This window comes from Gracilinanus agilis, chromosome 1, assembly GCF_016433145.1.
Source record: "Gracilinanus agilis isolate LMUSP501 chromosome 1, AgileGrace, whole genome shotgun sequence".
In the NCBI taxonomy this organism is placed as follows: domain Eukaryota; kingdom Metazoa; phylum Chordata; class Mammalia; order Didelphimorphia; family Didelphidae; genus Gracilinanus; species Gracilinanus agilis.
Window position 1 is genome coordinate 222,169,137 of NC_058130.1, and position 15,480 is coordinate 222,184,616.

General features: G+C 37.6%; 1 protein-coding gene across 1 annotated transcript in view; it reads left to right on the top strand.

Annotated features, from left to right (window-relative positions):
* The window catches only part of DNAH3 (dynein axonemal heavy chain 3), a 218,215-nt gene that overhangs the window by 128,853 nt on the left and 73,882 nt on the right, over positions 1 to 15,480 (top strand). Inside the window, exons 33-36 of the mRNA XM_044657457.1 lie at positions 5,837 to 5,928; positions 9,641 to 9,860; positions 11,835 to 11,969; positions 14,654 to 14,765. Of these exons, the coding sequence (XP_044513392.1) occupies positions 5,837 to 5,928; positions 9,641 to 9,860; positions 11,835 to 11,969; positions 14,654 to 14,765 (559 nt within the window). The remainder of the gene's footprint in view (positions 1 to 5,836; positions 5,929 to 9,640; positions 9,861 to 11,834; positions 11,970 to 14,653; positions 14,766 to 15,480) is intronic.

Below are 15,480 nucleotides of genomic sequence, written 5' to 3' on the forward strand. Positions count from 1 at the left end.
ACACTACTTTGGATACTACCAGAAACTTGCAGACCCCTGCCCCAGGACTAGCTCTGAAAACAGCCCAGAAGGACCTAAAGCTTGGGATAGTACCTCCCCTCCTTAATGAGCAGAGTCCAACTTTAGCATAAAATTCAAAGTCAAGAAATAGGTTAGAAAAATGAATAAATTAGAAAAAAGAATTTTACTATAAAGAGCTACTAGTGGCAGGGAAGACCAAAACATAAACTGAGAAGAAGATAACAATGTGAAAACAGCTACCAAAAAAGGCCTTAAAGAAAAATGCTAATAATACCCAAACCCAACAAGAATTCCTGGAAGAGTTAAAGAGATGATAGTGGTAGAAGAATCCTTGGGGAAAGAAATGAAAGGAATGCAAGAAAATTATGAAATGAGAATTAACAGCTTAGTAAAAGAGGCACAAAAATTCATTGAAGAAAAGAATTCTCTACAGAGCAGAATAGGCCAACTGGAAAAGGAAGTACAAAAATGTACTGAAGAAAATAATTCTTCAAAAAATAAAACTGATCAAATGGAAAAAAGAGGTACAAAAGTTCTATGAAGAAAATAAAATATTAAAAATTAGAATCAGGCAGGTAGAAGCCAATGACTTCATGAGACATCAAGAAACAATAAAACAACTTTAAAAGAATGGAAAAAGAGAAGAAAATGCAAAATATCTCATTGGAAAAACAACTGACCTGGAAAATAGACAAAGGAGAGATAACTAAAGAATTATTAGACTACCCCAAAGCCATTATCAAATAAATAAATTATCAAAGAAAACTGCCCCACTATCTTAGATCCATAGGATAAAATAGGAATTGAAAGAAACCACCAATCAATCCCCTCCTCAAAGAGATTCCAAATCAAAAACTCCCAGGATTATTATAGCCTAACTCCAGAGCTTCCAGGTCAAAGAAAAAATACTTTAAGTAGTCAGAAAGAAACAATTTAAATATTATGAAGTCCTAATCAGGATCACATAAAATTTAGCTGCTACCACATTAAAGGAACTATAGGTTTGGAATATGATATTCCAGAAGGCAAAGGAGCTAGGATTACAATAAAAAATAACCTACCCAGAAAAGATGAATATAATCCTTTAGTTGGGGTGGGAGAGTGAGGTGGAGAGATGAGAATATGTACTTAATGAACTAGAGGACTTTCAAGCATTCCTTATGAGAAGATCAGAGCTGGAGAGAAAATTTGACATTCCAACACAAGATTCAAGAGAAACATAAAAAGATAAACATGAAAGAATAATCATGAGGGACTTTTGGAAAGTTAAACTATTCAAATTCCTTTATACATGTAATTTCATGATACATGTAACTCCTGAGAATTTTATTATTTTTAGAGTGCTTAAAAGGAGTTACACAGAGTGCATGGATATGAGTCAATTATATTGAAATGATCTCAAAAAAAACCCCCTAAGAAATGAAAGGATGAGAAAGAGGGATGCTCTAGGAGAAGGTGGAAGAGACAGATTGAATGAGGAAATTTTTCTTACATAAAAGACACAAGGAAGAACTACAATAGAGGGGAAAATGGCAGGGGGTGGGAGACAGGTATTTTTTGAACCTCACCATCATTGGAATTAATTCAAAAAAGGAGAAATACACACACACTCAGTAGTATATAGAAATGTAACCTACCCAAGTAGGCAAATAGAAAGAAAGGGAAGGGGATAAGAGAAAAGGTGGGGGATGATTTTAAAAGAGAGGACAAGCTTAAGGGATGTAGTGGTTAAAGAAAAATGGATTTTTGAGGATGGATAGAATTAAAAAGAAAGAGAAAATAGAAGAAAAAGACATGGAGGAGGAAATGTAGTATTTATAATTGTGAATGTGAATGGGATGAGCTCACCAATAAAACAGAAACAGATAGCAGAATGGATTAGAAACTGAAATCCAACAATATATTGTTTACAAGAGACATGTGAAACATAAAGTCAGCACAGAGTTAAAAATAAAGAACTGGAGCAGAATGCTTCAGCTAAACTAAAAAAACTGAAAAAAGACAAAGATATTAAGCAAAAACAGACCTAATTAAAAGGGATAATCAGGAAAACTATATTTTGCTAAAAAGGCACCATGTACAATGAAGTAATTTGGAAAAAAAATTTTACAGCAAGTTTCTCAGATAATAGCCTAATTTTTTTTCAAATGTATATTGAGGATAGAACTGAGTTAAGTTCACAAAAAATGAAAACCTTTCCCCAATTGATAAATGGTCAAAGGATTTATACAGGTAGTTTTCAGAAGAAACCCAAGGTATCCAAAGTCATAAAAATGTTCTAAGTTACTGCTTATTAGAGAAAGGCAAATTAAAGCAACTCTATGATACCACCTCACACCTATTAGAAATGACAACTAGAATATGATTTAAACATAAAGGATGATATTGTAAGTGAATTAGGGGAGGGGGTGGAGTAAAAATGGCTGCTTAGAAATAGCAAAAACCAATTCTCTGTGAATACCCTTCCACACTAATCAAAAACAAAGAACTTGAAAGGGGGTCAGAAAACCAAATTCAACAAGACAGAACTGCAGGACCCTCTTACTCAATTCAACTTAAAAGGTATGCAGAGAAGATTGAATTCTTGGGTATAAGGAAAAGAAGGAAGGTGCAAAGGCCCCTCTCCCACCTACTGTGCTGAGACTTGCTGGATGGTGGGATCTCAGGCTGAGGGCTCCAATCACGAGAGAGTAAATTGCTACCACAGTTACACAAAGCTCAGAGCTCTGACCAAAGCTGGCAAGGAGACAGCTGTTAGAGAGGAGCAGAGGAGAGGGCAGCCTTCAGCCACCAAACCTTTGACCTCAGGACACATTTAGCTCTTCAGATCAGCTCAACTGGCCTAATCAGAGCAGAAAAGAAGCTTCTAGAGGGCAGAAAAGCTTAAACTCAGAGAGTCAGCAAACAACCAGAGAAGCAAGTGTACAAGGAAAGAGTATGCATAAACAATAGAAAAAGAAAAAAGAAGCTATGATTGAAAGCTTCTATTCAGAAAAACAAAGAACAGTTGGAACAGAGGTGGACCAAGAAACGTTAAGCAAAACCTCAGAAATTCCAGTGAACTAGACTCTGGAAGAGCTCAAAAAAGAATTAAAAAAACAAATTGCATAAGCTAAAGAAAACTTTTAAAAAGTAAAATTGATCATCTGGAAACAGAAGCATATGAATTAAAACAAGAAAATAGTGTCTTGAAAGCCAGAATTGACCAGCTAGAAAACAAGTCAAAAACAAAACAAAAACAAAAACGAAGAGAATGAGTTACAAAGAAAAATAATAGTTCAAAAGAAAAAGGAGGATCAAGAAGTCATGGACAAAATCTGATCTTTAAAAATCAGAATTGGACAACTAGAAGCTAATGAATTCACAAGGCGTCAAGATTTTATAAAACAAAAATCAAAAGAATGAAAAAGTAGGAGAAAATAAGTGAATTAGGGGAACATATAATACTTTACCTGTCAAATCTATGGAGAAGAGAAGAATTTATGACCAAACAAGAGAGAGAACAAGAGATATAAAAGGAATAATACTGATTTTATTAAATTAAAAGGTTTTGTAGAAACAAAACCAATGCAGATTAGAAGCAAAACAACAAACTGAGAAAGAAATTTATAGCAAATTTCTCTGATAAAGATCTCATTTCTCAAATATATAAAGAACTAAATCAAATTTATAAGAATACAAGTCATTCTCCAATTGACAAATGGTCAAAGGATATGAATATATGAATAAGCAGTTTTTTCAGAGGAAGAAATCAAAGCTATCAATAATCATATGAAAAATGTTGTAAATCCCTCTTGATTAGAGAAATGCAAATTAAAATAACTCTGAGGTACCACCTCACAACAATTGTGTGATTGGCCAATATGACAGTAAAGTGATAAATTGGAGATGTGGCAAAAATTGAGACACTAATGAATTGCTGATGGGGTTTTGAACTGATTGAGCCATTCTGGAAGGTAATTTGGAATTATGTCCAAAGGGCTCTAAAACAATGCATACTCTTTGATCCAGTAATACCACTACTAGGTCTATATCCTGAAAAGATATTTTTAAATGGGGGTGGAGTGGGAAAGGAGTGGAATGATCAGCTGTGATACTTAGCTATTACTGGCAATGCAACAATTCAGGACAATTCTGAAGGACAAAAGAAAAAGAACGCTGACCGCCTCCAGAGAAAGATCTGTTGGAGTCAGAATGCAGATGAAAGCATATGATTTTTCAATTGTTTATTTGTGTTGTTTATGTTATGGGGTTTGGGTTTTATAAGATTACTCACCTATAAAGATGAACAATATAGAAATATGTTTTGCATGATAGTACATATATAACCCAGACCAAATCACTTGCCAGTACTAGAAGGGAGGGAAGGGAGATGTTTGATTATATAACTTAGGAAAACTTTTGTGGAAATGTATTATATATAATTGGTAAAAATTTTAATTTAATTAAAAAAACAAAACATCTGACAATAAGAAAAGAAATGACAAATGCTGGAGGGGATGAGGCAAAAATAATTATACTAATGCATTGTTAATGGAATAGTGAATATTCCTTCTACAGAAAATTTAGAATTAGGCCCATAGGGTTATAAAGCTGTGAGAATACCCTCTGACTGAACAAAACTACTATGTCCCCCCAAAGAGATCAGAGGAGGGGCAGCTGGGTAGCACAGTGGATTGAGAGCCAGGCCTAGAGACGGGAGGTCCTGGGTTCAAATCCGGCCTCAGACACTTCCCAGCTGGGTGACCCTGGGCAAGTCACTTGACCCCCATTGCCTACCCTTACCACTCTTCCACCTATAAGTCAATACACAGAAGTTAAGGGTTTAAAAAAAAACAAAAAACAAAGAGATCAGAGGAAAGGAAAATAACCTATGTGTACAAACACATACATACACACACATACACGTCAGTTCTTTTTGTAGTGGCAAAGAATTGGAAATCAAAGAAATGTTCATCAATTGGAGAATGGTCAAAAAAGTTGTAGTATATGATTGTGATGTAGTACAATTGTATTGTGGGAAATGACAAGGTGGGTGGTTTCAGAAAAACATGACAAGACTTACACGAACTGATGCAAAGTGAGAACTGGAAGTAATTGTACTTAGTCACAGAAATGTTGTAATGATGATCAATTGTGAAAGACTTGGCTACTATGGTCAACACAAAGATCCAAGACAATTCTAAAAGATTCATGATGAAAAAATGCTATCTTCCTCCAGAGAGGGAACTGATAGAACTTTAAGTTCAAGTACAAATATAATTTTCTGTCTTTATTTTTCTTTTTTTAAAAATATGATTAATGTAGAAATATGCTTTGCATAAAAATAAAGATTTGCAGTCCTCTGCATTCAGTATCCAGTTCCACTTTGCCTTAAATAATCCCTTTGACCAAGTTACTTAGACTCTTCAAGTCTCGATTTCTTCATTTGTAAAATAGGGACAGTACAAACATCTATTTCACAGCGTTGGCATGAATATCAAATAAAATAGTGTTTGTGTAACAGTCCTGACCAATCAAAAGTCATTCCACATTGAGACAGAGAACTCCTAATGAGAACCCTCTATCTACCAATATAGTCTGGACCATAACAGTCTTGGAGAATTGCCTTGGGCAGTCAAAGATTAAGTGATTTGCCCACCGTCTGAGGTGGGTTTGAGCTTGATTTTTCCTGATTCCATTCTCTATCCACTATTCCTTGTTGCCTCTTTTTAGGAACATCAGACTTTATTAGTATTCCTGCACTTTGCCAATATAGACCTGCTCTTTATGTGTGTTTTCCTGGTATGTTCTGATTAGTTTTTTTCTTCCTCAGGCCTTGTTCCGAACAGTTGCCATGATGGTACCTGATTATGCATTAATTGGGGAAATCTCCCTGTATTCCATGGGATTTCTGGATTCCCGTAGGTAAGCTGCTTTGATTTTTTCACTTTCTCATGCATTCTGAAAGGTCCCTAATACCTGACAATGTTTCCTGGGAGTAGCTAGAGTTCAGGGTTTAGCCTCGACCACCTGTATTCCATATGGCACATTGGAAAATTAGGATCATACAATCATAGATAACTGCAATGGACCTCACTGGTTATCTAGTGTGACCTTGTGTAGTAATACCAGAAGTAGGATTTGAACTCAGGTCTTTTGACTCTAGAATCAGTGTTCAATCATGTTGAATCTTTCCTTAGAAACTATCTAGTCTGAGAATTGGTCTTTTCACAGGTTATATTCCAAGCATGTACTTACTTATCCCTCAGAACCTTAGACCGAAGAAAGACGTCATTATTGAGTGGCTGGGTTGCATAGAAAGACTCATTTTCCTCAATTCAAATCTGACCGCAGACACTTCCTAAGTGGGCAACTCTAGGCAAGTCACTTAACCCTATTTATCTCAGTTTTCTCATCTGTAAAATGAACTGGACAAGGAAATGGCAAATCGCACTAGCATCTTTGCCAAGAAATCCCCAAATGGGATCACGAAGAGTCAGACATGACTGAAAAGACTGAACAACAACAAATTCCATAGTGGGGAGGGGCTGCTCTGAGTCTCTTTCTCTCTATCCCTCTCTGTCTCTCTTCCCACCCACTCTCTCTCTCTTCTCTCTCTCTGTCTCCCTCACTTCTATCTTAGAATCAATACTGTGTATTGGTTCTAGGGCAGAAGAATGGTAAAGATGCCTTGCCCAGGGTCACACAGTTAGGAAGTGTCTGAGGCCAAATTTGAACCCAGGACCACCTGTCTCTAGGCCTGGCTCTCACTCCACTGAGCTACCCAGCTGCCCCCATCCATACTGTCTTATTTTGTACCCTTTAGAATCAATGGTCCATATTAAGATATTTGGAGAAGCATAGGGATAAAGCCTGTGTCTTTGAATCCCTTTTTTGGGTTGTTGCTCTTCATGGAGCTCACTGGGTCATGTGGGGATGAAAGTCTTGAAGCCAACTTCATTAGCATTATGTTCTAAAAAGCTTAGCCAGGCAATCACAAATGTGCCCTGGAAGACTTTCTTTGGCACATGGGTGGTTCTGATTAAGTTGAAGTGTGATATAGCAGCCAAGAAAGACAATTCAATCTTAGGCTATAATTACAAGAAGTAGAGCATCCAGGAATGAGGGTGGCCAGACTCACCATTCCCTGGTCAGTTCCTATGGAGAATATTGTGATCAGTTCTGAGTGCCACATTTTAGGATACCTGGTTGGTAAACTGGAGACCATCCAGAGAAATACAACTAGGGCAGTGAAAGGCCTCAAGTTCATGCCACATAAGGATCAATTCAGAGAACTGGGGATTGTCAGCCTAGAGAAGACTTTGGAGGAATAGGATAGCTGTCCACAAGAATTTTAAGGACTATTGTATGGAAGAGGGATTCAGCTTGTTCTACTTGATGCCAGAGAGCAGAACAAAGAGGGATGATGTGGAAGATGTAGAGAGGCAGATTTAAGCTTGATATAAGGAAAAATTTCCTATGAATTAGAGCTTTCCAAAAGTGGAATAAGATGCTGATATTGAGAATGACTGAAGGCAAAAGGAGAAAGAGATGGTTGAAGATGAGATGGATAGATAGTGTCATGGAAGCAACAAACATGAGCTTGGAAAGATTTTGGGAGATAGTGGAGGATAGATGGAACTGGTGTGCTATGGTCTATGCTTGCAGTGATTCCCAAAGTGGGCACTACCGTCCCCTGGTGGGTGCTACAGCAATCCAGGGGAGCGGTGATGGCCACAGGTGCATTTATCTTTCCTATTAATTGCTATTAGAATTTTTAAAAATTAATTTCCAGGGGGCTAAGTAATATTTTTTTCTGGAAAGGGGGCAGTAGGCCAAAAAAGTTTGGGAACCACTGCTCTATAGGGTCACGAAGAGTCAGACACTATTGAAGGACTAAACAACAAAAAGGTGTAATGGGCTACTTGTGGAAGTAGTAAAGTCTCCCTTACTTGAGGGAAAGATAAAGCTGGGTTACTGGATATATGGTAGAATTCTTCATATATAAATTGGACTAGATGGTCTCCAAGGTCTCTTCTGATTCTTAGATTCTGTGAAAAATGACATTTGAGTGTTAATCGTTACTAAAGCATCTTATAATTCATAAGGTATCATTTGGCATGAAATTAAGCAGTGCAATGGAAAAAGCACCTGGATTCAAATCCAGCCTCAGAAACTTACTAGTAGTGTGACCTCAGAAGAGTCATTTAACCTCAGTTTGCCTCAGTTTCTTTATCTGAAAAATGAAGATAATAATGAAACCTACCTCTCCAGGGCTGTGAGGATGAAATAAGATAGTAATTGTAAAGCACTTAACACTGTACCTGGCACATAGTAGGTATTATATAATATACATACATATATATATATATATATATATATATATATATATATAGCATGTATTGGTGTTCAGTTGTTTCAGTCATGTTTGACTCTTCATAATCCCATCTAGAGTTTTCTTGGTAAATATACTAGGTGTTTTGCCATTTCCTTTTCTAGTTCATTTTACAGATGAAGAAACTGAAGCACGTAAGGTTAAGTGACTTGGCTAGAGTCACATAGCTAGCTATTCAGGTATTTTAATCTAGGTATTCCAGACTCCAGGCCAAGAGCTCTACTCACTCTGCAACCTAACTGTTAATTATTATTATTAAATTCCATGAAAAAATGACAGCAGAGTATTAATCACTACTGAAGCATACAATTACATTATCAGAAACCTTGTAATTCATCATGAGGTATTGTTTAGCAGGCAGCTAGGTGGTACAGTGAATAGAGCAGTGGACCTGGAGTCAGGAAGACCTCAATTCAAATCTATCCTCAGACAATTACTAGCTGCATGACCCTGAGCAAGTCATCTAACTTCTGCCTCAGTTTCATCAACTGTAAAATGGGGACAATAATAGCTTCTACCTCCTTGGGTTATTGTGAGAACCAAATGAGTTAATATTCATAGAGCATTTTACCAACCTTAAAGAGCTAAATATAAATATAAATAAATGCTAGCTCTGACTATTTGGGAGAATATAAGTATATGGGTTTGTTGAGGATCCTTGCCTATGAAATAGTACTACTGAACTAAGCCAGATTCTTCAGATACCACTCTATGAGTCAACTTTCAAGTGATTTGACTCATCCTTTGGATTGCCAAGAGAAGCTGACTAACAGATGGAGGAGAAAAAATATTCTCATGATGCATATCTATCTGAAGAATAGAATTTTAGAGTTGAAAGAGTCCCAGTGGTCATTTAGTCCAGCCATTACCTGAAGCACAAGTCTCTACAACTTTGTAGACAAACATAGGGCTTGGCACAATGCTTCAATATGGCATTGTTTGAAAACCTCCAGGTAGACACAGAAAACTCACTACTCCACAAGTCAGCCCATTCCACAAGAAGTGGGAGGAGCACCTAGGTGACTCAGTGGATAGAACACCAGGCTGGGAGATAGTATGACCCTGGGCAAGTCACTTAACCCTAATTGCTCCTCTGTCTTGAAACCAGTAGTTAATATTGATTCTAAGACAGAAAGTAAGGAGTTTAAAAAACAAACAGAACAAAACAAAACAAAACCAAGAAGTCTGAAACCTAACCCAGTAGTCTATACAACCTTTTTTTTTTTTTTTTGCCTTCACAAGTCTTGCCCAGAAAATTGTTGCTACTTACCGTTTATGCTCTGAGCAGCTATCATCTCAGCATCACTATGACTACGGGATGCGGGCGGTAAAGTCTGTCCTCACAGCTGCTGGGAACCTGAAGCTAAAATATCCAGAAGAAAATGAGAGTGTCCTGTTGCTCCGTGCCTTGTTGGATGTCAACTTGGCCAAATTCTTGGCCCAAGATGTACCTCTATTTCAGGTAAGCAGCAGGGTCATTCTGGACCTGAACTCCTGGATTCATCCTCACTAAATAGATATGAAACCAATGTTTAGAGACAGCCCAGCTCAGATGTCTTTCTATGGACAACAGATTGGACTGCTGTGGAGCACCTAAACCTCTGTTTAGTTTTCCCATAAATCCATTTAAAATACATTCCTTTTAGAAACTGCACTTAGGAAGTGCACTAGCCTAGCTAGTGGGCCAAGGCTAGGCAACATAGTGAAAAATACAATATCCTCAATTCTCCTTTCTAGCTTTCTGTTCCAGAATCTTTCATTCCTTCCTAGTACACTGTGTTTCCAGCTCCCATATACTTGGGCTCTTGCCCTAGTCCCATTCTCAAAGAGCCTTATTCTTATATTTTTATGGTGATTCAGTCTTTTTTCAGTCGTGTCTGACTCTTCATGACCCTTTTTAGAGTTGGCTTTCTTTGGGAGAGATACTGGAGTGGTTTACCATTTTTTCTGCAGCTTATTTTACAGATGAGGAAATAGAAGCAAATGGAGCACAAGGTCAGACAGCTAGTAAGTTTTGAGGCCAGACTCAGGATGATAAGTCTTTCTAACTCAAGGCTTGGAACTCTGTCCACTGTGCCGCTTAGCTCCCTTTATACTTACGTAGTCAACCCTAACCATGTGACAAAGGACGAGTCATTTAATTTCTTTTTAAACCTCAGTTTCTTCAACTGTAAAAGGGAGATAATGATACCTGTGTTACCTCCATACCATTTTGTAATGTTGTGAGGGAAGTGCTCGGTAAAATGAACTAGGTAAACCTAATACATTATCATTATGATCACTACTATTGTGGTTACAATGACCCCCATAAAGTGGTTGCTTAATAGATACTTTGAATGGATGTTTGCACTTTAATAGAGCCTTCTGGAATCTGGAAAAGCTTTCAAGGCTTAAAGAACTGCATCTCTAATTGTAGAATTTCAAGTATCATGGCATACCAGAGGTGAGATAATTATAGGCAGAGGGCCCAGGTAACTGCCTATTCTGGTTACTGCTAAAATTAGCTCTTGCTAGCAGGTCCTCTGAGCTCTGGGCAATCGGAGTAGCTGGAAGAGGAAAATGGCCCACTTCTTATTCTCTTTACTGGACTGTAGTAGCATATAGGATGGGAACTCCCTGAAAGCAAATAGTATTTTATTTTTGTCTTTGATTTCCCTAGCACCAAGTGCTGTGCTGACTTTTTTTAAAACCAGATCATGATTTCATTGGTACAAGGAATTCCCAGTAAGGAAACTCCCTTTACTAAAGCAGATCAGCTACTTAGAGACTCAAGCCAGGCAGTGTCACAGCGTAAATAAAGAACTGATCTAGGAATCAGAAAGACTTGCATTCAAGTCGGATCTCCATCAGAATTCTGGCTATTTGACCTGGGCAAATCCCAGTATCCTTGTGCCCTGTGCAGCTATCTAAGGCAAAGTTCTTATACTTTTTAGTGTTATGGACCTACTGGGTCTACATTATTAACATTTTCTCTGTCACTTAGACCAAATGGTCAGTAAAACAATAATAAATCAAGCCCTGATTTTTAGCATTTACCAAATTCTGAGATATAAATGCTTACCCTGAAAAATTAACAATCGACTAGAGAGTACAGTTGAAACTGGCTCTAGCACCCATGAAGGAAGCCTCTGTACCTCTTCTCAGAAGAATGTTTTTAAAAGCATAAAACAGAATAGAAACCAATTATATTGAAATATAGTTATCAAAATATATATATATGTATGCACATACATATATATATATTAAGTTCAATGACCCAAATTGCTTATTAGATATTTGATAAAAGCTTGTTGAGTTATAAACTTAGGAGCAGTGGCTGTCATTTTTTTTATCTTTATATCTCTAACTCTGTGCCTCATACTTAGATGCTTGATAAATGTTTATCGAATTGGATTCCTCTGAGCTCTCTATATTCTTCTCCATTCTATTTTAACAGGGGATCATATCAGATTTGTTCCCAGGAGTCGTTCTTCCTCAGCCAGACTATGAGCTTTTCATTGCGGCACTAAATGAAAACATTAAAAAGATGAAACTCCAATCAGTACCATGGTTTATTGGAAAGATTATCCAGGTTGGTTTGTCATATATGCCTGTGGGAAGGTAGCTAACTGTCTTGCTTGTGAGTCTCAGTCATCACTGCTTTCATTCAAGATCATCTCAAAATAACTTTAAATGACTAAGCTGAGGCTAGGCATTCAGAAAGGTTTCATCAGGCACCTTGAAAACTGCTGCAATTAGAGGCACCTACACCGAGACAAGCAAAAAAAGAAATCATTCAGCAACCCAGGAAACTGTCCAATTTTGTTATGAAGAGCTCCAATTTGAGATCTCCTTCAGTTTTTTTTAAGACAACCACCCATGAATTACATTTCTAATGTGAGAACTAAGAGTCTATCTCAAGTGTTGAACCCAAGAATTTGGCAGGCTAAGCTGAATTAGTTGATACATTGGTGCTTTGGGATCATGCCTTTCTCTAAATCCATACCATAGCACTACCTCAATGGATTATGGATTTAAAGCCAAACCCCCCTTATTTTATCAATGAGAACCTGAGACTTAGAGAGGTTACATAACTTGCTCAGAGTCTCATAGCTAATAAGTGTCAGAAGCAGCATGTGAACCCATGTCTCCTTGACTCTAAGCCCCGGGCACTATCTGTTATGCTATGTTGCCTCAAAGGTGAAACTGTGTCTTCTAGGTGAAACTATGGTTCTTTGAATATTTTAGTGAGACAGGTCTAAGTTGAACCCACTTCAAAAAATTACAGTTTTAGAGGAGAAAGGAACCTTATCTAGTCCAGTCCCTTAACCTTTACGTATAAGGAAATCAAGGTTGAAATGACTTAGCCAAAGCCACATAGTCAATTATTGGCAGACAGAGCCAGAAGTAAAACCTGGGTTTCTGTTGCTGCGTTGGAATTTCATACCTTATAATATAATACTCTCTATAGTCAACAGTGTTAGGGAAGCTCTTGGGTTTTCAGTCATATGTGTATCAGTGTAAATACTGTAGCATGGCACCTAGCACCCTCCCTCAAAGAATGTGGGTGACCTTGGAACATGACTGATTCACACACAATATTTTTCACTCAGTCATCTGATTTGGCTGATTTGGTAGAGCTCTGGACCAGGAGTCAGGAAGACCTGAGTTTGAATCATGCTTCAAACATTTATTGAGGTATTGGGCAAGCCACTTAACCTCTTATCCTCAGTGTTCTGATCTGTAAAATAGGAATAATAATAGCATCTACCTCACAAGGTTGTTGTAGGGATCAAATGAGTTATTAGATGTAAAGTGCTTTGTAAACTTTAAAGGAATATATAAATGCTGATTTACTGTTGTTATCTTTTGGACTGCCTTCCAGTTGGTGACCTGTCTTTGTCTAAATGGACAATAGCACATAGATCTAGAAATAAGTGATATGATCATAGAGATAAAGGCAGATGTCATTCATTCTTGCTTATTACCATTTGAGTAGGCTAGTAGATTGCCATTGGCTGGGTTTGTCTACTCTGAAGTCAGTATCATTGAATGACTATTCATTATACTGTTTGTCCCAAAAGTTTAAGACTTTTGGATACCCTATATAAACCAAAAATCTGCAATCTGCATATGTGTGTGTGTGTGTGTGTGTGTGTGTGTGTGTGTGTGTGTGTGTGTGTGAAAGAGAAAAGAGAAAGAGAGAAGGAAGGAAGGAGGAGGAAAGAAAAGAAAAGAAAATATTATTTTTGAGAAATTCATAATCTAATAGGAAAAAAATCCACAAGATTAAATAAAACAAATGACAAAAAACATTAAAAGTATACATCCTACTACAAAAGACCAAATGTAGGCCAATTTATTCAGTGAGGGAAGAACAAATGGAAAATTCAAGAATTGTCTTTCTATATAGCCTTCTAGTTCTGTAGTCATTTAAGTAAGGATTTGTGCCTTGATTTTAGTCCTTATTATATGAAAATGAAGCTCAATTAAAACGAGAGATCCATGCTCAATATAAATCCTTTGCTGTGCTATGAGTGCCAATCAAATCAAAAGTCCAAAACATATTAACTGTGGAGATTAAAATTAATATGCAAAATACTAAATATTATATTTATAAATATTTTATTAGCAATAAACTAACAAAAATAAATATTTTATTAGCAAAAACTTAACTAAAAGGTACTAACCATCTCACTTAGGAACCAAAAAAAGAGAGGGAGGAATTATAGCCAACTATAAATCAATAACATGACCACACAAATGAGGAGGCGCAGGAGAGGTTAAAGGGAATTTTGGGAAAACTAAGGGACTTATGGGGGATGAAGTCCAAGGTTCAGAATCTCCATTTATACATAACCTTAGGAAAAGAAGATTCAGCAGCAACAGAATTTATGAATTTACTTCATTTATGGCTGAAGAATCCTTGACATGTATTTGTAAGAGGTGTAAACTGAAGTTAGAGATATGTCTCAATCACACATTGGGAGTCAGGGTTAGGAATGTAGGCACATTCACTTTTGACCTAGGAATCTAGAAAAGGAATATGATAGAGGGAATGGTATGATGGACCTCGAGTCTGGATAACTTGGGTTCCAATATTGCCTCAGATATTTACTACGTCTGAGGTTAATATTCTCCAAACCTTATCAAGAAAATAATGAGAACAAGAGAAATACTGAGGGCATCTAACTCATAATGTGTTATTAATCACATACCCAAGCCTGAGTCCTGAGGGAATCTGCAGTAATTCCTTCTCTAATGTTTCATTCTTAGATTTATGAGATGATGCTGGTGAGGCACGGTTACATGATTGTTGGCGACCCTTTGGGAGGGAAGACCTGTGCTTACAAAGTCCTGGCTGCAGCTCTGGGTGATATGTATGCAGGTAAAGATTAGAGCCCTAGAGCTTCCACAGGAAGAATTAATTTCACTCCATAAATTGGCTTCAGAGAGATATTGTTGGGTTGTTAGCTTGGCTGTCATTGGACTGCTGTGTAGTAGCCAGAAATAGAACAGTACGCAGGCTTCCCTCTGCAGGCAAAAATATTGCCTTAAGTAGGATTCCATGATGGCACAGGGGAACTGCTGGTGGTGTCATTAAACCCAGGGTAGCTCACAGATGGAGAGAGGAAACTTTGGAGGTGGGGGATGTGGGGAACCACTATCAATTAAGCAATTGACCTAAAAAAGAGATGTTATAAAAATAAATAGTTTGATTTTTTAGAAAAATAGGTCATTTTTCTTTCTTTCTCCTTCCTCCTCTCCTCTCCATCTCCCTCCCTCCCCTCTCTCCTTTCTTTCTCATCTCTTCCCCTCTCCCTCTAGCTCCCTTCTTCCTTCCTTTACCTTTTATTTCTCTGCCTCTCTTCTCCCATTACTCTCTCCTCCTCCCCTTCTCCTCTCCTAACCCCTTCCTCTTTCCATTCCTCCTTTCTCTTCTCTCTCCTCCCTTTTCCTCCCCTCCTTTCCACTTCTCTTTCATTCCTCTGCCCTCCTTGGTCCTGCCTCCCCTCTTTCTTCCCCTCTTATCTTCTCTCCCTTCTCTTCTTGTTTCCTCCTTTGCTTTCTCTTCCCCTTCTTCTCCTTTCCCCCTCCCATTC